Here is a 26,730-nt window from a genome sequence, read left to right on the forward strand (position 1 = left end):
TGTCAGAAGAAAGTCAGCAGCTTCTGTCACAACTCTCTCTCTCTTAAAATAGTGACATTTCATCTGGGACATGAACATCAAAGACTCTTGTACACCTGCAATGTGTTAATTAAGGGAAGCTTGGAAGTGTGGGAGTCGGGAATTTTATTTGTGCCAATCTGGCAGCAACTATCTCACCCAGATGAGTTTAAAGGGTTGTAATGACGGTATAAGATTCAGCAGAATTTTGCTTTTATCTGTCAATAGGTGTATTAATATATAGAAAAGGGAAAAGAGCAACCTCCTGTATGGATTCTTCAAGATTTCACCACAAACCTCACTGAGGTAAAATCCTGGCCCTAATGCATAGCCTAAGCAACCAGGGTATGTTTTTGAGAGGAAGGAATCATTTGCTCTGATTTCTCTCCAAGGCTGTGGATTGGCAGAAGCATTGTACCACAGCCCCTACTCCAGCCTGAGATCTGGAATATCCTTGATGCTGCTTGCACTTTCCCTGCCATGTGGCTGGGAATGGCTGAAAGGGCTGCTGTCCAGCACACAGGGAGACCCCATGAAGGAATGCTCCATTAGCATGCAGTGTGGGTGTGCATCAGATACTCAACACACCTCCACCAGCCTCTATTGCAAGAGGGCCATTGTATCCATAAAGAGGGAGCCGGATTTATCCCAAAGTGTGCCATGTAAATGTGGGTTTAGATTGATGTCATTTGTTTTTTTTCATGTTAAAAGTACATAAAAATAGAATAATTGTTCTTGCCCTCCAGGACAGACTTATCATGCAGCGTTATCTTTATCGTTTATGTATTCAGGAATTGATTATTGGTCATAAAATTCCTATTGTCCTTTTATACAACTTGGACGATTTCTATCGTTGCATAAATTACAGTTTTATCTATGAAGAGAGATATTTAATTACAAGATTATTGATTATTGAAAAGGCACATTACATTTTCAAAATGATTTAATATGTATTTAACCTTCACTATTTAGAATATTCACTTAGTCTAAAAGTAATTTTTACTTCACTGATTTTGTCTTCCCCATCTAACGTATGTTTCTTTCCTGTGGTTTGAATGGCGATGAAATTAATATGCCTGGGGAGTCTTTTTGACTCCTCATTTGTTAAATAGCTGAAGGGATTAACAGTGTAGAATTAATATTCTCGGTCCCCCAGTTTTGGGTATGACTGAGCTGTGCCTGATGTGCGAGATGCAGGTGGGGGACAAAGGTGGCTCCTCTGAATCTGGGGCTGGCCAATTGCAGTTCACCCCCCAGCACAAGATAGGACCATCTTTGGGGTTCTCTAGGGTATACAGGTACAGTATAGTAGAGCTATCCTGGTATAGACACAGTTTATACCAGAAAAATCACTTTTATGGGAGTGAGATTTTCTTTGTTTTAGATTATCTATGCTTGGGCTTTTGCCAGTATGAAATGTCATAAAATGATCACACCCCAAATGACATTACCATACAGGCAAATGTTTTAAATTATGCTGGCAGGGGATTGCTGGAGTACAGCAACGCCCTGATCAGACCCTTTCCTCTTTGAAATGGCTCATGTGCTCAGTGCAACCCTGGGCTCAGGTATCCTAACAAAGCACCTTTCACCAAACTGTTGAACTGCCCTCCTCTTTTGGTTCAGGCTACTGAAATATTCAAGCGGTCTTGGTGTACTACAGTACTCCCAGGGACCTCACTGGGGTGTTATTTACACATCGGTATCCTGTGCATTTATTTAACTTATGAAAACTCTCTTGTAAAATATAATTGGTTGCTTATCCAGGAACTTCATATTAAACTGTTACCAGCCTGAAACTGTTGGCTGAGGTCTTCAGTGGTGTCTGAATGGACGCTCTGCTGCCTATCAGAACATTTTTTCCCTTTCAAATGATCTTTGTTACACATTTTCTGCTGATTACAACTACTTCTCCCATTGTCAGCACATAATCATAGAATGGAAGGACTGGAAGGGACCTTGAGAGGTCATCTAGTCCCCTGCACTCATGACAGGACTATTATCTAGTGCATCCCTGACAGGTGTTTGTCTAACCTGCTCTTTAAAACCTCCAATGATGGAGATTCCGCAACCTCCCTGTACAGTTGAACAGCTCTTATAAATTATGTAAGGCTAACTGCTCCTCCTTTGTTATGCAAGTACTCTGTCCATGCCTACAAAATAAAGTGCTCCCTGAGGGTGGGAAACAAGTGTTCACTAATTGGAGTCAGTTCCATGAAGGAACAGGCCCTGCAGATCAACAAAATGACAGAAACTGAAGTTAGCTCAATGGAAAGCTCACAAGTTTCTCACCTGAGAGATGTGGGTTTTTTTCCAGCACTACTGGTTGCCTAAAATAAATCGTGTTCGATATCTCCTTGCATGAGAATCACTAGTCACCTCCAACCCTGTTTCCAAAGCATCACATGCAGCTCCAGTTAAAAATGACTAGGACTAATGTGACTAGTATGTCTCTAACCAACGTGGCGTTTATAACATGCTCATCATCCATTTATCTAAGTGTTTCCACATTCCACTTTGAAAATATAGGGGCTAGTGCCTAAAGTTCACCACAAGTTGTCCAGGTAGTTGTCTGTTTAGTTTGTATTTTCTGAAAGTATTACAGTTCTATTTCACTGTCAGTAAGAATCCATTTTTTAATTTTGTACTTATTATTTGTATTCCAGTACCTCCAACAGGTCACAAGGGAGACCAGGGCCCCATTGTACTAGGTGTTATACAAACACACTGTAATAGACCATTCCTGCCTTGAAGACAGACAAGAGCAGGGGTATTATTGACCCCATTTTATCATCTCTAGCTAAGGCACAGAGGGCCAACACTCACTGACATTAATAGAAATGTAAGTGACTTGGCCAAGGTCACACAGGAAGTCTGTGGTAGAGCTGGGAATTAAATCCAGATCTCCTGAGTCCCGGCCCGCTGCCTTAATCACAAGACCATTCTCTCTCTCTCTCCCCCTCCCTCTCTTTCCTGGAAGAGAGTCTATTTCTGGAAATCAATGCATGCCAAATCACTATCAATAAGGAGTTGAATAGAGACATTTCCCACAGAATTTGAGGGTTTTTTCCACATTTCAAATTTGAACATGGATTAATGAATTCTGAACTTTTCACTCAAAAAGGAGCTGATTCTGAGAAAAAGATGGCTTCCAAATTAGAAGCTAAAAATCAGAATTTTTGACAGTTTTCTATTGGAGGAATCGGTTTCACTGACTTTCGTCAGAGTGAAAAACTGAAGGACAGGACAATACACAAAATGGGAAAAGTTGCAAAAAATTATCTCCAGTTTTATAGAGAGGTGGATGGTATAACTGCTATTGAAAGAACAGACAAACTTCTAGGCTGGAGAGGAGATGTCAAGACATAGAGAAAAGGCCTAGTGCCTCACAATGCATACCCTTTTCATGGCTTATTTCTATATTGCTCTGAACATAAGTATTAGGAGCCCTCATTTTGCATCCAGGAGCTAGTGACTTGCTTTGACCTTGGCCATTTCACTTTACCTCTCCTGGTTCCATGTACCCTGGCTCTAAAGTGGGGTAACAATGCTCAGCCACATTTGTAAAGTGCTTTGAAATCTGTGGATGAAAGAAAAGTGATGTTTAACTGATTGGTAATATTTATGTATTTAAATAGCAATGAGTGACCCACCACTGTGACTCCATAGTAAAAGCTTGCTCATGCCATATGTAACTGGCAGCATCATGGATTCCCCAGGTAAGATTTAGGAAGAGAACTAGTTTGCTGTGTGAAGGGGAGATCCACGTACTGCTTTGAATGTTCCACAACAAGCAGGGTTTTATTTTACATTTGCTGCCCCTGAGCCACCCAGAACATTGGCAACTCCTGTAAGCCCCAAAGATGGGAGGTGTACAGGAGTTGTCAGAGTAGCTAACTGGATCAAAAGCTTTCAGTTCTCTGTTTTGAAGTATGCTTTACTGTAAAAATAATTAAGCCGTGGCAGGAAACTCCACTTGTATCCTTGGCAACTACTGTTTCCCTTAAACTAGGTCAAGTGAAATAAGGTACGTGAAGGTGAATATACATGAGCCCTGGGTTCTTTCTTTTCCTAATAGGTCATTTTTCAGGATGAGTATTTTGGGAGAAAAGACATCTATACGAAGATACGCTATCTATTGACCTGGCAGCATCTGTTTATTTTTAGACCACAAAAAAAAAAGTGCTTATTGCTTATGTCAGATACGCTGTGTGTGAAAGAGTCGAGTAGGAGCAGAACTAAAAGGCACAAGCAATAAGGATCATAGAAATGGATGAAACAGGGCTGTACAATAGTCTGTTCTCTTCTTGAGTTTTCAATTATATATACCCAAAGTGGGTAGAAGTCCCACTTTGACAGGCAGAACTGATGTGAGTTGCTCCATATTAACAGAACAGGGGGAAACTGTGTTTAACTGCCCTGAATGTTTTCACTTTACATTGTCTTATATACTGTATTTTGAACATGTGATATGGTGTTGTGCATGATACTGTATTGTACTAGCAAATGAGAAAGACACAAACTCCTTACAGAACCAGAAAAATACATATACTCTGACAGACAGTTGCAGTCTCCTTTCTGAGGACTTTGAAGTATTTATAGTCTGAGATCCATTTCATATCTTAGTTAAAGGGGTACAAATCCAGAAAGACTCCCCTGACCTCAAAAAGAAGTAGATAACAGAGTCTTCCTTTTTTCTTTCTTCTTACAGAAATGTCTAGAGGGGGGCGGGGTGGGGCAGGGGAAGATCCTTTTAAATCTACCATTAGTTTGTCTAAAGAAAAGTGTTTCACATGCATGAATCATAGAATCATAGAATATCAGGGTTGGAAGGGACCCCAGAAGGTCATCTAGTCCAACCCCCTGCTCGAAGCAGGACCAATTCCCAGTTAAATCATCCCAGCCAGGGCTTTGTCAAGCCTGACCTTAAAAACCTCTAAGGAAGGAGATTCTACCACCTCCCTAGGTAACGCATTCCAGTGTTTCACCACCCTCTTAGTGAAAAAGTTTTTCCTAATATCCAATCTAAACCTCCCCCACTGCAACTTGAGACCATTACTCCTCGTTCTGTCATCTGCTACCACTGAGAACAGTCTAGAGCCATCCTCTTTGGAACCCCCTTTCAGGTAGTTGAAAGCAACTATCAAATCCCCCCTCATTCTTCTCTTCCGCAGGCTAAACAATCCCAGCTCCCTCAGCCTCTTCTCATAACTCATGTGTTCCAGTCCCCTAATCATTTTTGTTGCCCTTCGCTGGACTCTCTCCAATTTATCCACATCCTTCTTGAAGTGTGGGGCCCAAAACTGGACACAGTACTCCAGATGAGGCCTCACCAATGTCGAATAGAGGGGAACGATCACGTCCCTCGATCTGCTCGCTATGCCCCTACTTATACATCCCAAAATGCCATTGGCCTTCTTGGCAACAAGGGCACACTGCTGACTCATATCCAGCTTCTCGTCCACTGTCACCCCTAGGTCCTTTTCCGCAGAACTGCTGCCTAGCCATTCGGTCCCTAGTCTGTAGCTGTGCATTGGGTTCTTCCGTCCTAAGTGCAGGACCCTGCACTTATCCTTATGACGTATACTTTTAGTCCATACTAGGTCATATAATTCTGTTCCTCAGTGAAGACATTGATCAAAATCGAGACCTGGCATATATGGTATGACATCATTAAGGTCAGGAGTTCACTTATGTCAGCCCTGGATTTGGACTTTTAATGAGTGGTGGAAAGAGCACAAGCTCCCCCATGCCCACAAATTTCTGTTAAGGGTTATTACCAATGCCCTGTGTATTCTGAAGCAAGATTGAACTGAATTCTGCTGCAAAACCCCCATTTTTTTGTGGCACTCTGTTGTGACAGATTGGAAATTTTACTTCATTTATATGAAGCAATTGAGGTTTTATTGAAATCAATAGGACATGAGTAATACAATCAATAAAGGAACTCCTTGGATGGCGTTTATTTTTGTTCTATTCAGTTAGTTACTATGTCCCTTATTTTCAGTTTTCATTGTGAGTTCTCATCTTCTGTCATGCCTACTTCTGACCCACCTCATTTTCCTTCTTCCCTCATTGTTTCCTTTCAGTTGCTCCCTCCCTAATGGTCAACAAGCCTCTTCTGTGAATAATCTGACCTCTGGGGAAGGAAAGTGATCAGAGAAAAGGGCTCAATTCTGTTCCCATTGAAGTCAGTGGGAACAGAGTTTGACCTGAAGGAAGGAAATGATTCAAAGGCATTTATTCAAACGTCTTTTAAAAACATTTGCCCTTCCAGCTTTCTTTTCCCCTTCTCCTTCATGTAAATGTTGGAGTTTTCTACTTCAGGTGAAGGGAATATGAAGCTGAGGTCACACTTTTCTTGCTAGAAACAGTTGGAAAATTGAGCAGGGGAGCAGTTAAATCAGAGGCAGAGTGCAAGTATATTGAAAATTACACCCTTCCTGCCTGATTTTCCTCTCACTTATTATGGTTTTACATTGTTATAACCCCATTGACTTGAATGGAGTTATTCCTCATTTGCACTGGGGTAGGTGAGAGAATCAGTCCTCATGACTTCAGATGGGCTGAACACACTTCCTGCCACATAGTTTTAAGTTATACTGCACAGCAGTGTATTAATAATAAACAGTCCCTCAGTTTAATCAGCAGTGATCTGAGGTTTCTTTGGTATCAGTTGAGGCACTGGTGGTCTCCAGCCACACCTTCTCTATTTCAAACTTTTCACCACAGGACAGCCAGACTTCCAGCTTGGAAGGGCTAACAGAGATAGCCCAAAGATACCTTTGGGCTTGCAAACTGTCCAATACTGCAGGCCTAATGCCCATCTCTCTCTCTCTCTCAAACACCGCCCCCCCCGGCTGAACTGCACAGCATATCGAAAACATCAAATTAATGCTGTTTTTTCAGAAAGTTCCTGCTTTACCACTTACACATGGTAGATGTTCACATTCATTGCTCTTGACAGTCTGATATGAGGTAATTTAATTTAAACACCCAGATGAAAGAGAAACCAGAGGTATTTTTTTTAAAAAAGCCAACTCTTGTTATACCCAAAAAAAAGAAAAAGAAAAAAAAGAAAAAGCTGCTTGAGAGAGAGAGCGGCTTAGGAGCCATGTAGTGCACTGATTTATAAGAACTCCCCACTGATTTTTGTAGATTTAAAATCAGTGGTGCACTACTACAGCATGAGATTTTTCATTTATTTTTACCTTTTAGTCATTCAGGAAAACACTTTGCATTAATTCAAGAGGTTTAAATCAGCTCTGTAAGGTTCTGTGTTTTGTTTTCTCCTGGGAAATGAAGATCAGTTTGTTTTCTCGTTCTGAACAACTCCTCTGTCCGGCTATGCGTGAGCACGCACTCGTGCACGCCCTTAGTGTTAGGGGAGACAAATAATGAATTATCGAACCAAGTGTCTGTATTTAAAAATAATAACAAAGCAATTAAAAACCCCCCCAAAAAAAACTACAACAAAAAACCAGCATGGAACACAAATATTTATGCAGCCACTGTCTCTTTTTGACCGGGGGCTGAAAGGAGTCCCCCAAGATTCACTGTTGTTCTCAGGTACCTTAAAACACCACTCTCAGGTGGCATGCCTGAAAACAAATGAGAAAAGGTGAAAAACAAAAACGAAAAACCCTTAGGGCTGTCGATTAATTGCAGTTAACTCACGAGATTAACTCAAAAAAATTAATCCCAATTAAAAAAATTAATCGCAATTAATCACGGTTTTAATCTCACTGTTAAACAATAGAATACCAATTGAATTTTATTAAATAGTTTTGATGTTTTTCTACATTTTCAAATATATTGATTTCAGTTGCACAGAATACAAAGTATACACTGCTCACTTGATATTATTTTATTACAAATATTTGCACTGTAAAAACAATAAAAGAAATTGTATTTTTGAATTCACCTCATACAAATGCTGTAATGCAATCTCTTGTGAAAGTGCAATTTACAAATGTAGATTTTTTTTTGTTACATAACTGCACTCAAAAAACAAAATAATGTAAAACTTTAGAGCCTACAAGACCACTCATTCCTACTTCTTGTTCAACCAATCACTAAGATAAACAAGTGTGTTTACATTTATGGGAGATAAAGCTGCCTGATTTTTGTTTACAAGATCACCAGACAGTGAGAACAGGCATTCGCATGGGACATTTGTAGCCGGCATTGCAAGGTGTTTATGTGGCAGGTATGCTAAACATTCGTATGTCCTGTCATTCTTTGGCCACCATTCCAGAGGACATGCTTCCATGCTGACGCTCATTAAAAAAAATAATGTGTTAATTAAATTTGTGACTGAACTCCTTTGGGGAGAATTGTGTGTCTATAGCTTTGTTTTACCCGCATTCTGCCATATATTTCATGTGTAGTAGTCTCGAATGATGACTCAGCACATGTTGTTTGTTTTAAGAACACTTTCGTGGCATATTTGACAAAATGCAGAGAGGATACCAATGTGAGATTTCTAAAATAGCTAAAGCACTCGACCCAAGGTTTAAGAATCTGAAGTGCCTTCCAAAACCTGAGAGGGACGAGGTGTGGAGCTTTGAGAAGTCTTAAAAGAGCAGCACTCCAATGTGGAAACTACAGAACCCGAACCACCAAAAAAGAAAATCAACCTTCTGCTGGTGTCATTTGACTCATGATGATGAAAATGAACATGCGTCGGTCCGCGCTGCTTTGGATTGTTATCAAGCAGAACCCATCATCAGCATGGCAGGCTTGTCCTCTGGAATGGTGGTTGAAGCATGAAGGGACATATGAATCTTTAGCACATCTGGCACATAAATATCTTGTGATGCTGGCTACAAAAGTGCCATGCGAACGCCTGTTCTCACTTTTAGGTGACATTGTAAACAAGAAGCGGGCAGCATTATCTCCCGCAAATGTAAACAAACTTGTTTGTCTGAACGATTGGCTGAACAAGAAATAGTACTGAGTGGACTTGTAGGCTTTAAAGTTTTACATTGTTTTATTTTTGAAAGCAGTTATTTTTTTCTACATAATTCTACATTTGTAAATTCAACTTTCATGATAAAGAGATTGCACTACAGTACTTGTATGAGGTGAATTGAAAAATACTATTTCTTTTGTTTTTTACAGTGCAAATATTTGTAATAAAAATAAATATAAAGTGAGCATTGTACACTTTGTATTCTGTGTTGTAAATGAAATCAATATATTTGAAAATGTAGAAAACATCCACAAATATTTAAATAAATGGTATTCTATTATTGTTTAACAGTGCGATTAATCACGATTTTAATTTTTTTTAATCACACGATTAATCACAATTAATTTTTTAAATCATTTGATAGCTCTAAAAAAACCCCAACCTTAACTTGGTAGCCTGTTGCAAGGAGGTGGATGTTAGCATTCTAAAAGTCCGCACCTTATCAAATCAGAGATCTCTTGCTAGGCTTCCTTCAGATTCATCCCTGTCGAGGTACCTATAAGAAATCAGTCAACTAATGAAATCTAGATCAAGAGAGATTTGGGGGATGACGGATTTTATTTATTTCCATATGTAATTAAAATACATGCAGATGTTCCAGTTTGTGTCTATAATCATATTGTACAACTGTGTGAATTTCTTATTGTTAACTCACTATCCAAATATCCCACTTACCTTCTGTAGTCTACATTACTCATTAGCAATTTTTATACTTTTTTAAAAATACCCAAACCCACCTTTTCAAACTTGAAGCATAATTTACCCCACTATATGTATTTTAAAACAAACTATAATTTTCTGTTTTATTAATGTAAATAGTAACCTGTACAGGTGTGATATATGAATTCTCCCATGTTATAATCTTGCTTTTCATCTGCTATTCTTTTCTCATACATATTTTCGGGGGACAGAGCTGGAAACTACAATTGTATTTTAAAAATGCACAAGAATAACATGCTACTTGCTTGCTATACCATTCAGCCCCTTTGTTATAACCTTACACTCAAAAAACCTTTGTGCTGACCATACTTTTACAAGCTGACAATAATCAAAACCCTCAGGGAAAACATATATTCCATATATAGTTTCTCTTTCCTGCTTTTGGTTACAGAGATATAACACTTCATACAATGGTAACTGACCTTCATTGGTCAGATTTTCTCTGTGATAAACTTTACAGGTTCATTCTCTTGTGAGATTATACTACACATCATATGACTTACATAATTATCTCAGTTGGCTAAGCCCATCCATGCATGGGAATACCATTAGCTCACATTACTATATGAATGTGCACATAGTAATGTTTTAATCAGTTTGATCAATCCTGTACCCTTCAATATCCTGATTGTTTGTTTATTTTATAAAACTCTCAAAGGTTAGGAAAGAAATAGGCAAGCAGATGTGCATCTCAGCTCCCAGTAGCTAGAAAAAAATTGCAAACTCCTTCCAGTCATTAATATCACTGAGTCTTATTTTTGCAAATATTTGAAAGAGCCTTCTTTGTGATTCTGAGATACGGGTCTATTGCGCTCAATACCATACTGAACCTAATGTAACAAGTTAGTGCTGCTCAGTTTGGCATGCAAAATTGTACACAAGCCAAAATGGTGGTCCAGTCCTGCCCCCATTTTAATGAATGGCAGAACTCTCATTGAAATCAATGGCATAGGAGTAAGACGTAAATTAAAAGTGCTACTGGTACGTTCTGATATTAATGAGAAATCTTGGGTACTGCCTATACAATACCATGTGTTAGATACTATGGTAATGAGAGTAGTCATAGAAATAAGCTTTGCCTTTTTGTTTTTTGCAAGAACCTAGTCACTCTTACATAACATAAAATCAACAGCCAGGGTATGATCCTGCAACCCTTATTCCTAGGAATAATTCGGGCTCAACCTTGTTCTAGATATCACATCTTTTTGTAAGACAAATGTGTTCTTTCTGCCTAAAGATTTTTGTTGTGTTTTAACAAGTACAGTACAATCTGTATCACAGAGAATGAAGTAAATGTCTTAACAAAGCGTTTAAAATAATAATATATCTGCACAAACCTAAGAATGCTCCACAGAAGTTATGAATAAATTGTGCTCTGTTTTAAAATTGGAATTCATTAAAATCAGATTCATACAAGTACCGTCCCACATTTGACTTTGAAAAAGGCTGTGGAATAATATCCGCTTTTGGTAGCAATTAAAAATAGCGACCTAACCAGTCTGTTAAAGGCTTTACTGTTTAGGAGTAAATTTTCAAAACAGTGTTTGGTGATTTAACTATGCACCTCTCCCATTAATAATTAAACACAGTTAAATCCCCAGTAGAACACTTTGAAAATGAAACCCTGGCTGTAAATTCAGTGTCTGCACAGAATCTATAAATATCACAGATGCTTCTATAGGACTTTTTGCTTTCAGCTCTCACTCACCATTGATTATCTGTACCATAATTTTAACTGAGTTACTCTTTTTCCTTGTACATCTGGCAGTATAAATACATCTGACACAATACTTTATTGATGGTTTGTCTGTCATTCTTGGGTTTTTAACAGTGGACTTTCTTCAGCTAACCTATCTTGGGTTCTGTGATGATGATTTTACTCTCTGATTAAATAGCGATATGCAGGCAGTTTACTCCTTATTGTGCAAAAGTCAAAGATATGGTATTAACATGCTGTGAGATGGGCAGTGGGGGAAAATCAAATCACTTATTGTTTGTTTACTCAGGCCCTTAGAAATTGATTATATAAAGCTCCTCTAATAAGTTGTCAAAGAATGTGTTCACCAGTAGATAAGCAAATGTCTGCTTTAACAATAAACAGACCACAAAATGGCCCTAGCTGCCAACAACTTAGCCTGCTTAGTAACAGTGTCAGTTTTGGAAGGCATAGAGATTGTAATACTCAATATGCAACTGTTCAAGATTTTCCATTTTAATGGTAATAAACAAATTCATCCTTAAGATCTCTTTGCCTTTCAAATCTCAGTGCACTTTTTAACAGGTTTAAGGTATGGGCTGCAAAGACTGTTTTGTAGTCTGCTTATGTTACTGCAGAGAATTACGTGAATACTGACAGTAACATTCTTTGTTGACAATACGAGAGGGGAGAGGGGAAACTGCCTGTAATCAGTTTGTGAGAGTCTGAATGATCCTTAATAGTGGCTGCTCAAAGGATGGTAAGGCACCATTAAATAAATGTTAGAGGTTAATTTGTTTAACAGGATCTGAATTGAAGTGTTTATTAGAAATGGACCCAAACTGAAACCATTTATTTTAGCGTCTTCGTCCCACCACTCTCTCAAATTCTGGAATTTGGATATAATAGACCTTGGATCTGACCCTCACCTGATTTAGTTTGACTTTACAAAAGGCCAAGGTTTTATAAAACGGAAACCCACAATTTTGCCCATCTCTAGTTATTACTAGTTTCTTTCTAGCCTGGCTAATACTTAAAGCCTTTTATATAATGACATTGAAACTGAGTAACATATAAAGCTATGTAAAATGATGTCTCTGCATTTTAAATAGTATTCGTCCATCATAGTAAAGGCTCAAGCTATTAGTTTGACATACTGTGCTGTTTGTACAGTAGTATTAATTCATGTGAGAATCCCATAGTTAGTTGTAGTTAGGCATATGAAACATCACATTTAATATTTTGTAACTTTTATTCCTAGAAGAAAAATTCAAGTCTTGATTAAACTTCTTACTAAAATGTTTGATTAATCACTTTTAGCTTTACTTAGTATCCTACCAAATGTTGAATTTAACCTTTTCCCACTTATTATATTTATTTTCAGAGAGGCTGCTGATATCAATAACAGAAGGGAGACAGATAGATGCCAAAAATGGACAAATACAATTTCTCTTTGTCTGAGAGAGAGAATGATTCCTTTGTTTGTGAGAGTGAAGAGGATTGTTCTGTGCACTGAGCTTATGACAATGACTTTGATTTTATAAAGGTCACCTCAGTTTAATTATATTTTTAAAATTTACTCCAGATTTTTTCCAGTATTTAGTTTGTCAAGGTGTTGACACAATTTTGCTGACATTTTTCATAAGTGGATTATGCTCACAGTCAGTTTTTTAAAGCAAACAGATGGCTTCTCAAACAGAGCATGCCCACAGAAATTTTTTCGTGGTATCTTTAGAATTATAACAGCACTGTCACAAGGGATAAGTTTGTTACTAATTGGCTTGTGACAGATGATTCAAAATTATTTTTGCTTCCTCAGCTTGCTCAAATGAACCAGCTGTTTAAAAAAAATTCCGAGGAAACTCAGACATAAATCAGTCAGTACATAAATGAATACAATATTTTGGTAGGTACATTTCTATTTCTAGAAGGAAAGTAAAATTAGATTCTCCCCAGAATCTCAAAAACATTTTATGGAAGTAAATTTTAGTTCTTGGATCCAAAAGAAATTTTAAAGCATTGCCAAGATAAACTTGTAAACCATAATCAATTGTAATGGCCTGATTATTTAAATATTCAATAGATCAATGAACTATCATCTTTAGCATTAAAACATCAAACGTGAAATAGCTGCATTCCTAGGGCCACAGATACAAATCTTGACAGGGTTCACTCAGCCTGCCATCCTTCCAAGACAGATAAATTAAATACCAAGTAGGATTCCATGAGTGGGTCTTTCACAGGAAACTCGAATGAAGGCCTGATTTACAGTGAGACATGAAAGGATTTCCATGCCCACCTTTTGCCAGAAAAGGAAGAAATCAAAAAGACAGCACAGACCATCCGTTTAAGCTTTGCTTTTAATATCTACTGAATTTCATCTCTCCTGTGTTGCTCCTGCTTGATGGGAAATATTCACCCCCACTCATAGCATGTGTGAATTGTTATGACTACCCACATGGAACTGTGTGTAATATGGGTTCATGAGACTCAACAGCTAAAATTGTCTTCACGAACACACAGGTTAGAAGGACTTCAGAAGCTCCCCGGGTACCATACCATTATTAATTATTATTATTATTTATTTCACATTTATATTCTGGTAACACCCAGAGGCCAGTCAGGAGTGGGGCTTCATTGTGACAGGTGCTGCACAAACACATGGGAAGACACAGCCCCAGCTTCAGGATATTATTCTATATGGTATTTCCATTCTTAACATAATGCCAGCTTTAGACTCCTACATTTTAAAGCTAGAAGGGCTATTATGATGATGTAGTCTGACCTCCTGCCTACCATAGGCCATAGAATTTCAGAGCCTTTAGTCTTATGCAGATGCAACAAATTAACACCAGTTCCCAGGTGGAGCCTGTGCTCCACCCAGTGTGGTCTCCCTGGCAGTCAAGTTCATGGGAAAGATGCCGACTTAGCTGTGGCCTCAGGGCCATAACATGGGAAGGGGGCAGGAGACTAGACAGCCAGGGACACTGTTTAAAAGCAGGCTGGGCTGTTCAGGTCAAAGCCACCTTGCTGGGCTGATAACTCCAGTCAGGCTGGAAATTCCCTTTCTCTTGAAATGGATGATGGCACGTCGCACAATAGGAAATGAAGGATGATGGTCCATCTCTGGGCCAGCATTCCCAAGCTACCCTGCTACACCATTGCATGTAAGAGATCTTCCCTCTCATAACTAAAGGTATTTTTTTCAGTTAGAGTGGGGCCTGGATCTCTTCCCAAACAAGAAGTTTATTTTATTCTGCATTCACCTTGCAAATTAATGTTGACATTTACTCAGATCATTTGTTTCAGAGTAGCAGCCATGTTAGTCTGTATCCGCAAAAAGAAAAGGAGGACTTGTGGCACCTTAGAAGACTAACAAATTTATTTGAGCATAAGCTTTCGTGAGCTACAGCTCACTTTATCGGATGAATGTAGTGGAAAATACAGTGGGGAGATTTTATATACACAGAGAACATGAAACAATGGGTGTTACCATACACACTGTAACAAGAGTGATCAGGTAAGGTGAGCTATTACCAGCAGAAGGGGGGGAACCTTTTGTAGTGATAATCAAGGTGGGCCATTTCCAGCAGTTGACAAGAAAGTGTGAGGAACAATAGGAGGGCGGAGGGAGAATAAACATGGGGAAATAGTTTTACTTTGTGTAATGACACATCCACTTCCAGTCTTTATTCAAGCTTAATGTAATGGTGTCCAGTTTGCAAATTAATTCCAATTCAGCATTCTCTCATTGGAGTCTGTTTTTGAAGTTTTTTTGTTGAAGAATTGCAACTTTTAGGTCTGTAATCAAGTGACGAAAGAGATTGAAGTGTTCTCCGACTGGTTTTTGAATGTAATAATTCTTGACATCTGATTTGTGTCCATTTATTCTTTTACGTAGAGACTGTCCGGTTTGGCCAATGTAAATGGCAGAGGGGCATTGCTGGCACATGATGGCATATATCACATTGGTAGATGTGCAGGCGAATGAGCCTCTGATAGTGTGGCTGATGTGATTAGGCCCTATGATGGTGTCCCCTGAATAGATATGTGGACACAGTTGGCAACGGGCTTTGTTGCAAGGATAGGTTCCTGGGTTAGTGTTTTTGTTGTGTGGTGTGTGGATGCTGGTGAGTATTTGCTTCAGGATGGGGGACTGTCTGTAAGCAAAGGCTGGCCTATCTCCCAAGATCTGTGAGAGTTATGGATTGTCCTTCAGGATAGGTTGTAGATCCTTGATGATGCACTGGAAAGGTTTTAGTTGGGGGCTGAAGGTGATGGCTAGTGGCGTTCTTTTATTTTCTTTGTTGGGCCTGTCCTGTAGTAGGTAACTTGTGGGTACTCTTCTGGCTCTGTCAGTCTGTTTCTTCACTTCAGCAGGTGGGTATTGTAGTTGTAAGAATGCTTGATAGAGATCTTGTAGGTGTTTGTCTCTGTCTGAGGGGTTGGAGCAAATGCAGTTGTATTGTAGAGCTTGGCTGTAGACAATGGATCGTGTGGTGTGGTCTGGATGAAAGCTGGAGGCATGTACGTAGGAATAGAGGTCAGTAGGCTTCCGGTATAGGGTGGTGTTTATGTGACCGTCGCTTATTAGCACTGTAGTGTCAAGGAAGTGGATCTCTTGTGTGGACTGGTCCAGGCTGAGGTTGATGGTGGGATGAAAATTATTGACTCCATGTACTGTTGAACAGTTTCATTTCATGTTAGCTACATATTTGCTTGTCTTATTTGCATGCACCATTGTAAGTAGAGAGCTATTGGGCCAGTATTCCTGTGGAGCTCAGAAGATCCACAGTAGTGATTAGAACTGCATGAGTCTGCACTCCAAGTGTCAGGCCATGGATTTGGGCCAATGTTTCCAGTGGATTCCTACTCCTGACGTCTTGGTTGGGGCCCACTGCTTTTCCACACCACTCCATTGCCAGTCAAATCTTTGGGAAATGTTGCCCTATATGTCTTTTAAGCAGATATGAGACATAAGCATCTATGTAATTTCATCAGAGCACATATTATGAAAGCTAAGACTGACTTATTTTTTGTGAGTATGTAGTAATCCTGGTAATAGGAAAAGGTTTGTCATATATTGAAAAAAGTATTATGGAAAATTTGCTCTTTTCGGTACATATGCTTATGAGTCTGCCAGGGGAATAGGACCTGAACCACTGAAATCAATGGCAAAACTCCCATTGGGTGCAAACAGCACAAATTTAACTTACTGCATGGGAATTATTTAATTTAACAAAACTCTTCCTGGAGTAAAACAGTTAGCAGCTTGGGATCCCCTCCTTTTCTCAGAAAGAAGCCTCAGATCATATGTTGTATAAAAATGTAGCCTAAACGTGGTAAAAGCCAAATCACTAAATTAATTTTGGACTAGAGTTTTATAGCTTTTTTGTATATACACACACAATTATACCGGATACAAATCAAATCATAATCTTCAAGACACTGCCTGGCTGTGTTTAAAATTGAGGTCTTTCTTATTGGCAAATTGTAATAGTCAAATACAAACATCGTAAAAAATGGTAAGGGTGGAGCACTAATACATATTCAAAACTGTTACATCAGGAATTGTAGTCTTCGTACATAGCAGTGACATCAGGCGGACTGACGCCATTATGGCTGAATCTGTAACAACAGATTACCGATAATGCCAAGTATCAGCATTGGATGGGGCTGTATTGTGGGGGCATGGAAGATTGTAGAGCCTAGATGTTTCATCCCTTTCAAAGCAAACTATTTCAAATTACATTCATGATATCAACTTTGGCATAATTGTTGGGTACCAAGAAATCATTACATTAGGTCTCAGATGCTGCCACTAGTCCATCTCTCTAGGTACTTACCAGGATAGGGTCCAGTCACTGTAGTAACTTAGTGCTCTGTAAATAACAATGACTTTAGCCCCACAGCACTCCCTTTCACAGATATGGTAACTGAGGCACAAACAGATGAAGTGACTTTCCGCCAAGTCATGCAGAATGTCTGGGGCAGTGTCGTGGACTTAACCCTGGTCTCTTGAATCCCAATCAAGATCAAGGCTTTTAATCACAAGATCAACCTTCATCCTAAAAGCATAATCACACCTCTCTGAAATGTATGTGGTGCAGATTTTATTTACTGACTTCTTTAAACCTTTGCTGCTCACCAGATTCCAGTCTTCTAAGTGTATCTACCTGCATATTCCTATAACAGTCAGATTGAGCTTTCTCTCTATAGTTTAGTGCTTCATGAGGAATAGCACACAGCTACTCTTAGTGGAGTTTTTTATTAAATCTGATTCTTAACATCTGTTTAGTGTTGTTCATCAGAACAAGTCCATGTCATCAGGAAATGAAGCAATCAGGCTCTCGTGCACTGGGCTAAGATGACATCTCCAACTGCCATTGTTTCCCAAACATTGTTTACCAGTGCTGAACTCTGCCAGCTACCATTGTTTCTTGCTTTTGTTTACCAGGGTTGAAACAATACAGTGTGCAAGTTATGTACCATGCTGCAATGGAAGGTCACCACTGTGGGCTAAATCCTGCCTGCTTCAGTGCTGGAGAATGGGAGAAGCAGAGCAATGTTAGCTGTGCAGTGCTTCCCGTTATTATGATGTATAATCACTCTCATGACAGCCTTTTACTTACCCATATCTATCTAGTGCCTTTAGAATACCACAAGGGATGCTGGGGTCATCACCCTTTGAAGATATGCAGGGTCCTGACCATGGGTTCCAGCCCATTACATATGATTTGTTCTATAAGAACTCACACAACATATATGGCATACAAGATACTAGATTAGATTGCCTAGATGTAGAGATGGTGTTATTGTCAGTAAGGGCCAGATCTCTAAAAGGTGTTTAGGCACTTAAGGGTGCAGATAGCTAGTGAGATTTTCAAAGGTGCCTAGAAATCTAAATCCTATTGATTTCAAGGGGAGTCAGGCGCTTTTGAAAATCCCAGTAGGCACCTATCTGCGTATTTAGGTATCTAACTGCCTTTAAAAATCTGGCCCTAAATCTTCATTAAAATATCTCCTGCCCTGAGATTCTGTGTTACGTGCATGCTAATGGGCAAGATGTGAAGCACATTGTTTAGGGCTCACTTATATATATCCCTGAAAAGTGTTAAGGGAGCTTCCTTTTTACTGTGCAGGATTCTCTGGTGACTCTGCCCAGCTTTTAAACATGTCACCCAATTCTTGTTCCTGTTGTCCAGTAACTAATGTATTATGACTAAATTCTTGGCTCCACATACAAAATGGCATAACTAGCTTTTCATGGGCACACAGCAGTGCAGGAAAAGCATCATCAATGTACACTGGTGTCCATGTGACCCATACAGATCTCCATGCTAATTACTCCTAACCGTAATAATCTGCATTGGAAAGGCTGTATATGATTGGATCTGGTTCAAATTGCACACACACTGAAACTCATGAGGTGAAATCCTGATCCCATTGAAGTCCATGGCAAAAAATTCTCATTAACTTCAGTGTGACTCCAATTTCACCCATAGGACTACAATCGTTAGCCCCCATCCCAGAGAAATAATCCATAGTTCTATCTGTGGAGGACTAGCATCTCTGTCTCTTGAGAGATGCCAGAATTACAGTGGAAAATAATATGACCCTTTATGTGGGTGATGGAAAATTGGAAGCTTGAAGTACCATTATGCCCCAGTCTAGGACACGTTCGTAAATTTATCCTGCAGATTTCAGTTTTTCCTTATATTTTAAAGGAACTTCCTCTTGCAGTCTGGCATAACTTCTGTTTAATTGTTTTAGAAAATTGTAACTAGTAAAATGGATTTACAAGAAAAGCAAGTGGAAATCTTTTCATTTTGAATGCAAGTATAAACAACTGTATGCAATGATGTACCTAAAGCTGCACTTGGTTTCATGTTGACATTAAGAAGATCAGCTCAAGCTCTTGATAACCCTTCATTTTAATATCTAGCAGAATCTCCTGCTCTTATTCATTTATTTTGTAACACTCATTCTTGTCACTTCATGCAATTTAAAATATCAATATTCATTTCAGAACTTCTAAACATTAGCATGTTAATGGAACTTCCATATAACACCCCCACTCCCTTTCGGACAAAACTGTTTGAAGGAGGCCAGGATATTATAAGTGTGTGTGTGTGTGTCCTACACTGTGTAGCTCTGACTGTGTTAACCGCACTTTTTTGGTATCATAATTCTCCTTGTTCTCAAATTAAAAACAGCTATCTAGTTGTAATTATGTATTTATAAACTTTCAAAGGGGGATATATATTTTCCAAATTTTATGGGTATCCACACACTGCATTTGTAGCAAGCAAACAATTAATACAAAATATAGACACACAGGTGTTCTTGCTGGTAGATGACTTTTATTTTTAATGTGCACAGGGGGGCAATTGTAAGTCTGCTAAGCAGTCAAAAGATGTCAGTCTGGTAGCATGATTGTTATTGTTTTTTATTAATGTGTCGTATAGACCAAAGAGTAAACTCATTTTATATTTTGGTAACTTCTCTAACTCTCGTTTCTCAGTGGCCTCTCTATGTTGTAATGTAGATAACATAAGTGCATTTATTTTTATTTGAAATCTCCAAAAATGTTAATTGTTCATCATTGTGTCTGTGACAAAGAATGAGACACACAGTTTATTATATTTGAAGATCGGTATTTTCTCTGATGTTTAAAAACTGGATTGAGTTTCACCTTTGAAGTGTTTTGACATGGTATAAAAGAAGCTTTTTGTGCATCAAATCCTGGGTTCATGTTAGTGTGCTGGAAGGTCACAGATGAAATGGGTTGAATGGATTCAGCATGGTACATAGAAATGTTTGCACATCTCGTAAACACACCTCTGTCAACGAGAGGCTTAGGACTGGATAGCCAGCCATGACTAAGGGGTGTTAACAGGGCTATGTGAGAAGGCTTTCATTAGTACTAAAATTCCCCCCAATTTACCCCACCTATAAGATTTGGGATGATTAAACATTTTCATTTGTTTCAAAGAGTGGAGTAATGGAGCCACTGGCAGTAGCAGTGTGGTGGTGGTTTTGTAGAATCACTATTCCAGCACATACATTGGTGACGTATCTGAAGAGAACAATTTTCTATTGATTCAGTTACGGTTGTCACTGGCCTGGGTATAAACAGGCAGGCCTACTATAATGTATTGATTTCTCATCTATTTGAGAGAACTCCTAGCTCATTATTATTAAATCAAGTTTTTTTCCCCCTTAATATGGAGAAGGGTCTTTCCACTGATGCTTCTGCCTTGAGATCAGCTTAACAAACTGCTGCTGTGGTTTGATGGGGCCCTTGGGTTCTGCACTCCCAAAGGCTTCGCCTTAATACCCTGCCCCTTCAGCCAGTCCACAGAACAATGAACTAGCTAGAAAAAGGTATAAATGACTATAAAATCCCTCTACTGACAATCAGTATTTTTCATTGTTGTATGCAGTGTTGTTGTAACCATGTTGGACCTATGATATTAGGGAGACAAGGTCACTGAGGTAATATCTTTTATGGGACCACCCTCTGTTGCCAGACCTGAAGAAAGAGCTTTGTGTAAGCTCAAAAGCTTGTCTCTTTCACCAACAGAATGTAGATATTACCTCGCCTCCCTTGTCTCTCAAATTAATAGTTTATAAGACATTGAATCTGCAGGCCCAGCTCATCAAACTCACTGCTATGACTGCTTCTGCTGCCTTTTATGTTGGCTAAAGGTACGGTGCATTTAAAAAGCTTCCAGACGATTTCACTCCCTTCTGTCTGAGCTGAAATTAATAGTAGGCCCCACTGTGGAATTGAAACAAAGCTGGATGAATTTGAACCGTGTTCCACCATAAAAAATAATTTTAACGAGGACATGAGAACAGCAGCTCCACTTTAAGTTCTTAACGATCTATATTATTCATGCCTTTTTTTCTTTGTGTATTTCTATATACTCTTAGGGACAAGGAGATCTGCTGAAGAATGCCAAGAATGAAGCCATAGAGAATATGAAGCAGATCCAGCTGGCCTGCTTGTCATGTGGACTGAGCAAAACTGGAAGTGGAAATGTGGATGCAAAATCAAAACGATGCCTTGAGGCAATAGAGGAGAAGGATACTGGGGATGAGAATGGCAGGTTGTGAGAGAAGGCAGAGCTGTCATATTTGTCATATATTTCAATAACTTTAAACTATTTTTTTAAAGCATTTAAATTTCACACAGGAATGCCTTCTTGCAGGGTGTTGAAAGTATTAAAATCCTCACAATGTCAGTATTTTAATGCAGTTAATTTATCTAAGTTAAACTCTTTAGTAGTGAAATTTCTAATAAATCCGAGGAGTGGGTGGGGAGTGTGAATGAGAGAGAGAACATATGTGTGGAATCCTAGAAAAGCCCGTTTAAGAGTTGCTTTATCCATTTACTAATTTATTCTTTTGTCATCTTTGAACACATATGTTAATTCTGAAGATCAAAACAAATAGACTACTTATTGTATCAATTTTGTGCTTCGTTTGACTTTCCTGCCTTTGTCATTTAATTTACAACTTTTAATATATTCTGTTTAAATTAAACAAAACAGATTTCACTGACAAATAACCATTTGTTGTAAGGGTGAAATTAATGGATTGCTACAAATCCTCAACATCATTTTTAATGATCAATTAAAAATAAGTAAATGAAATATTAAACAGAATTTCTAGATAGTTCCTGATTGGATTTCAGATGGACATTTCATAGAATTTTAGCTTGTCTTTGAAATACATGTATCTGAAATATATTCAGATAATACATAGTAATGTAAGAAATAGCTAACTTCTTTCATTCAAGAAGGTCAGTGCAACATTTTAGCTCTGCAGAACAGCTGCGATCTTTGCAGAAATGCATTTAACATGTGTAATAATAAACACAGCTTCTGCCCTCTAGTTATGGAGTGAGAATTGTGAGTAGTCATCAATGATAAAATAACATGACAGTGATCTTCAGTAATTCTGAAATATTCATGAATGCCAATATTTGAAGGAAGGTTATAGACTTCACAAACTGAGCTTTATATGAAATTTAGAGAATGGGTTAATTTTTTCTTGCCTTACTCATACCAGTGATCCCACTTAAGTCCGGTGAGTAAGGTAAGCAGGATCTGGCCACAGTGTGTCAGTTTTAAGAAGTGTTCTGTGCTAGAGATGTAAGTCTGCAGAATTGCTGAGGATATAGCATAGAGAAATGGCTTGAAAATACAGGGGAGCAGCATTCTTGTGCAGCAATTATAAATGTCATGAGACAACAAATCGCTACGGTAGTTTTGAGAATTAACTCCATTATGCTACTGTACTGTCATTTAATGTACACAGCAGAGATGCAGGACAACAAATGAATCCTTATCCTGTCATCCTTAATAGGGTCCCGCTCATGTATTCTCATGGTGTTCATTTCAGTCTTGTGCTTCAGTGTAGTATTTGTGTTTCCTCTAACAGAACTCAGCGTTCTATGGGTATAAAAGACTATATTTATTTAAAGCATTGCTTTTATTTTGAAAAGCTACTTTTTAAATTAATTTGATTAACAAATGTGCTAATTTTCTGAACTTAACAAAAGGTAAATTATTGAAAGTTTGGCCGTCTGAAAATCTTATAAAGCTACTGTATTAAGTTATTTTTGACTTCTTAATAACACTATAATGTTCATGTTGCGTATTACTGAGAGAGTAAAGCTATGAAACAACTTTAACCCATGTTTTTAAAGTGATTTTACACAAAAGGCAAACACTGAAAAGTGATTAAGAGCATGTGTTAGAATTTGGGTGAGTTGTACGTGATAAGGTTCTGTTCAGTCTTGAAGCCCATTATTTAAAGCATTATAACTTAGTTGCCTGAAATTTGATTATATACAGTAAGAACCAGATATCTTCCCTCCCCCCCCCACACACACTATGTTAACCAGTCATTTAGGTCTTTGATTTTGTGTGTGTGTGTGTGTGTGTGTGTGTGTGTGTATTACAGTTTCCTTGTGTGACTTCAGGTGGGGGTTTCTTTTGGGTGCCAGTCAAGGAATAAATACCCCTGCCCAAATTAATGTTATAATCATGCAAGGACAAATTCTTCCTTTAGATTCTGTTCTATCAATTTCAACAGGAGTCATGTATATGGCAAACAGAACTTGGCACTCAGAGGTTAGTGTCAAATGGAACAAAAATTGTTAAGCTAACTTTATGCCAGTTATTAACACAATCTCTTTTAGGAATGATCTGTGTAAAGGGAAGGGTTTCTTTGGAAAAGAACTCTGTTCCCTGTGCTATTTTCTTTTAAAATGAAAACAGCCTTAATTTTTTTCACTTTGAAAGTCAATTTGAAATCCCTTCAAGTACTGAAGTTTTTCCTCGCTCTCTGGTTTTATAAATTGCACGGGTGGTAAAATATAGACAAGAGCTTGATTTACAAGTTGAAGCTGGCAAAAGCAGTTACTATGCAACAATGTTGAACTCCCTCTATACATATGGAGAAGGGACAGAAGATCGGTGGAAAGACTTCTAATCACATGTACATCCATCTTTCATAACAGGTTTAGTGTGCATAAATTGTATTGGAAATTAAAGGACAAATCTTAAACCCAGCTCAAGTCGCCAGGCTGGGTCCTGGGCAGAGGGTGCTGGGAAAGAGAAATCCTCCCACCTCTTTAGGATGTAGAACAGTTGTGGAGCTTCCTCACATGGCTGGAGTAGCCTCCATACTCCCTCTCCATAGGTATAGGACCAAGAGATTAATTCCCAGGCCCTTCCCTCATCTGCCTCTGCTCATTAATTCATCCTCTTAAAAGCTTATGTGCCACGCAGCATAATAAAAACCCTTCCTTGGAAAAAGGGATGTGGAGGGATCATGCCCAGCCTAACCAGCAGCAATACACATGAGAGAAGCTTTCTAAAGAAGAGCTCCGTGTAAGCTCAAAAGCTTGTCTCTTTCACCAGCAGAAGTTGGTCCAATAAAAGATATGACCTCACCCGCCTTGTCTCTCTAATATACTAAGGACAGTAATGTCTCAATATGTGCAATTAGTTCTGGCTGTTGTGTAAAACCAAAGTCTATAGTTCATCCAAAACTGTTGGTGGATGCACATTCGCTAGTGCATTCTGGTGCTGAGCTTGCAGTCTCTCTCTCTCTCTCTTTTTTTTTAATCAAAATAATTTTTTACCAAATTTTCACACACCTGTTCCCTACTCCTGGGCTCAGACAATGGAAATTAACATGTGCCTCATCACATGGGATCAGGTTAACATTAATGAAAGGCTTACATGGCACTGTTACTTTTTTCTATATTATTTGCCCATGGTTTTTATGCTATTTTAAATAATCATACAGCTTCCAAATACAGATGCATCTCAGGCCAAATGTCAGATCCCTGCATGTCCCTCCTTTTTTAGTCTCATTTCCCTAAATATAGTAATCAGATAACTGCATGCACAGAGAGAGCTTGCCTGTATAATAACCCATCTCTTCATTCTATCCCTTCAGACTAAAACATTAGGTCATAACCTCCTTGGAATCCGTCCCATTCCCAGAGCAATAGACAATGTCATCACTCAAGACACTGAAAGCTAAAATGTTTTATAAAAGAAGCTGAAGGCAGAGTTTATGGAGAAAAGCTCTCTTCTTCACCAGTACTTATTTTAGATATGGTGATGGTACCATATTTTACTGTTTCAGACATGTACAATAGACCTACCACAAGATGTCATAACAGTAATTAACTTGTCACTACTATATCTCAGTCTTATTTCTTGTAAAATTAGGTATATAGGAGGAAAGAATAATATTAAAGAATGAAAACTTGTCTAGGTACTTGGGCACTAAAGATGGTATAATCACTTCATGCACCAGACTTTCACTTCTGGAGATCTTGCTTTTTATCTCTTAGGAGAAATGAGAAATAAATGTGAAAGGGAAAAACATTACTAATGGAATGACTGTGATTATATCTCCTAACCAATCTGCAGCTAGTCAAAATTCTCTGTTTACGAGGAGCCTGACTGGAAAAGCAGGTGAGTGTGAGCAGTCAGAATAGAAATCCGTTGAAGAGTTATGTGGGGAAATTGTACAGTCCATCAGCCGGACTCATAATTTTGAAAAACTATGAAGGTGAAGTTCTACACTGGAAAGTGACTATAGCACCTTGTGACTGAACAGCTCTGCTCTCTGTCGTTATTCAGCATCATATCTGCCAACTTTACTGACTAAAATAACATTTCACTACCTAGTTTAGCCCAACAGAGACAAAATAGCTATGGGGGAGTGAGCTGGATTGTTTCTGGCTTATGGATCCTTAATAAAATTGTTAATTAAACTCCAACTGCAGGGCAAAATACTGCCCACAGTTAGACTGTTCAACCCCATTGAAAACAATGAATTTGGCTGGCAGAATTTTTATTGCTGGTGAGTTACGAGATGAAGACTACAGCCTGACACTGCAGGGCTGACAGAGCCCTGGAACAAAACCCATCTTCTTACTTGTGAACTAAGCAAATTGAAAGTTGAAGTCCTTGAGATACAGTAACTCCTCTGGGATTGAACCTGGGTAAATTAGAAGCACCCTTTGGACTCAGTTTATTGAGTGAAGGAAGTAATCATTTTAAATAGAGCTGTGTAAATAATTCATAAGAAATGTGGACACATTTCAGTTTTTTGTGACTTGTCAAAACACAGACCATTATTTTCTCCCTTTTGTTACTTAGAATTCTCTCCCTAATAATTTCTGATCTGTATCCTGTTCACAAGCAGTTAGATGAGAGTAGTCAATGTTCAATAGGCAAGTTTAATTGGAGGTGAAGATGACACAGTAGATTTATCTTTCCTGATTGGATGAGTGTAACTCTTAGCATGAGGTTTCTGGTGTGTACACTTGTGGTTAGAAATGTGAAGTTCACAGTCAGTGAATATTCTGCCATATTTCTTTAAAATGTTCTTTGGCAAAAATTTCTACTAGAATATTTAAAGAAAGTTCATATAAAATAGTGCAAATGTCATCAAAGAAGCTAAAGATTATGCAGAGACATTTATTTTAGGTATCTCTCTAAGGTACATATATTGCCTCCATTGCCATAGTATCTCACCATCTTTAATGTATCCTCACAACATCCCCGTGAGGTACAGAAGTGCTATTAAGCCCATTTACAGATGGGAAACTGAGGCACAGAGAGACTAAATGCCTTGCCCATGGTCACACAGGAAGTCTATGATGGCGCAAGGAGTCGGTACTGGGTGCCCAGGCTAGCACCTTAAACACTGGGCTATGCTTCCTCAGCCATCTGACTCTCCATTTTAAAACACAAAAAATACATGTACAAGAGTTGCAACC

At 38.6% G+C, this 26,730-nt stretch overlaps 1 protein-coding gene across 2 annotated transcripts in view; it reads left to right on the plus strand.

Moving 5' to 3' along the window:
* Positions 1 to 23,266, plus strand: part of PLCL1 (phospholipase C like 1 (inactive)) — a 308,996-nt gene extending 285,730 nt beyond the window's left edge. The window contains exon 6 of one of the 2 annotated variants that reach the window (XM_073306317.2): positions 21,348 to 23,266. In XM_073306317.2, coding sequence (XP_073162418.2) covers positions 21,348 to 21,530 — 183 coding nt within the window. In that variant the 3' untranslated portion in view covers positions 21,531 to 23,266. The remainder of the gene's footprint in view (positions 1 to 21,347) is intronic. The other variant, XM_078848010.1, reaches the window with a different exon arrangement.
* Positions 23,267 to 26,730: the final 3,464 nt, after the last annotated feature.

The sequence above is a fragment of the Lepidochelys kempii genome, chromosome 11, assembly GCF_965140285.1.
Source record: "Lepidochelys kempii isolate rLepKem1 chromosome 11, rLepKem1.hap1, whole genome shotgun sequence".
NCBI classification, from domain to species: domain Eukaryota; kingdom Metazoa; phylum Chordata; order Testudines; family Cheloniidae; genus Lepidochelys; species Lepidochelys kempii.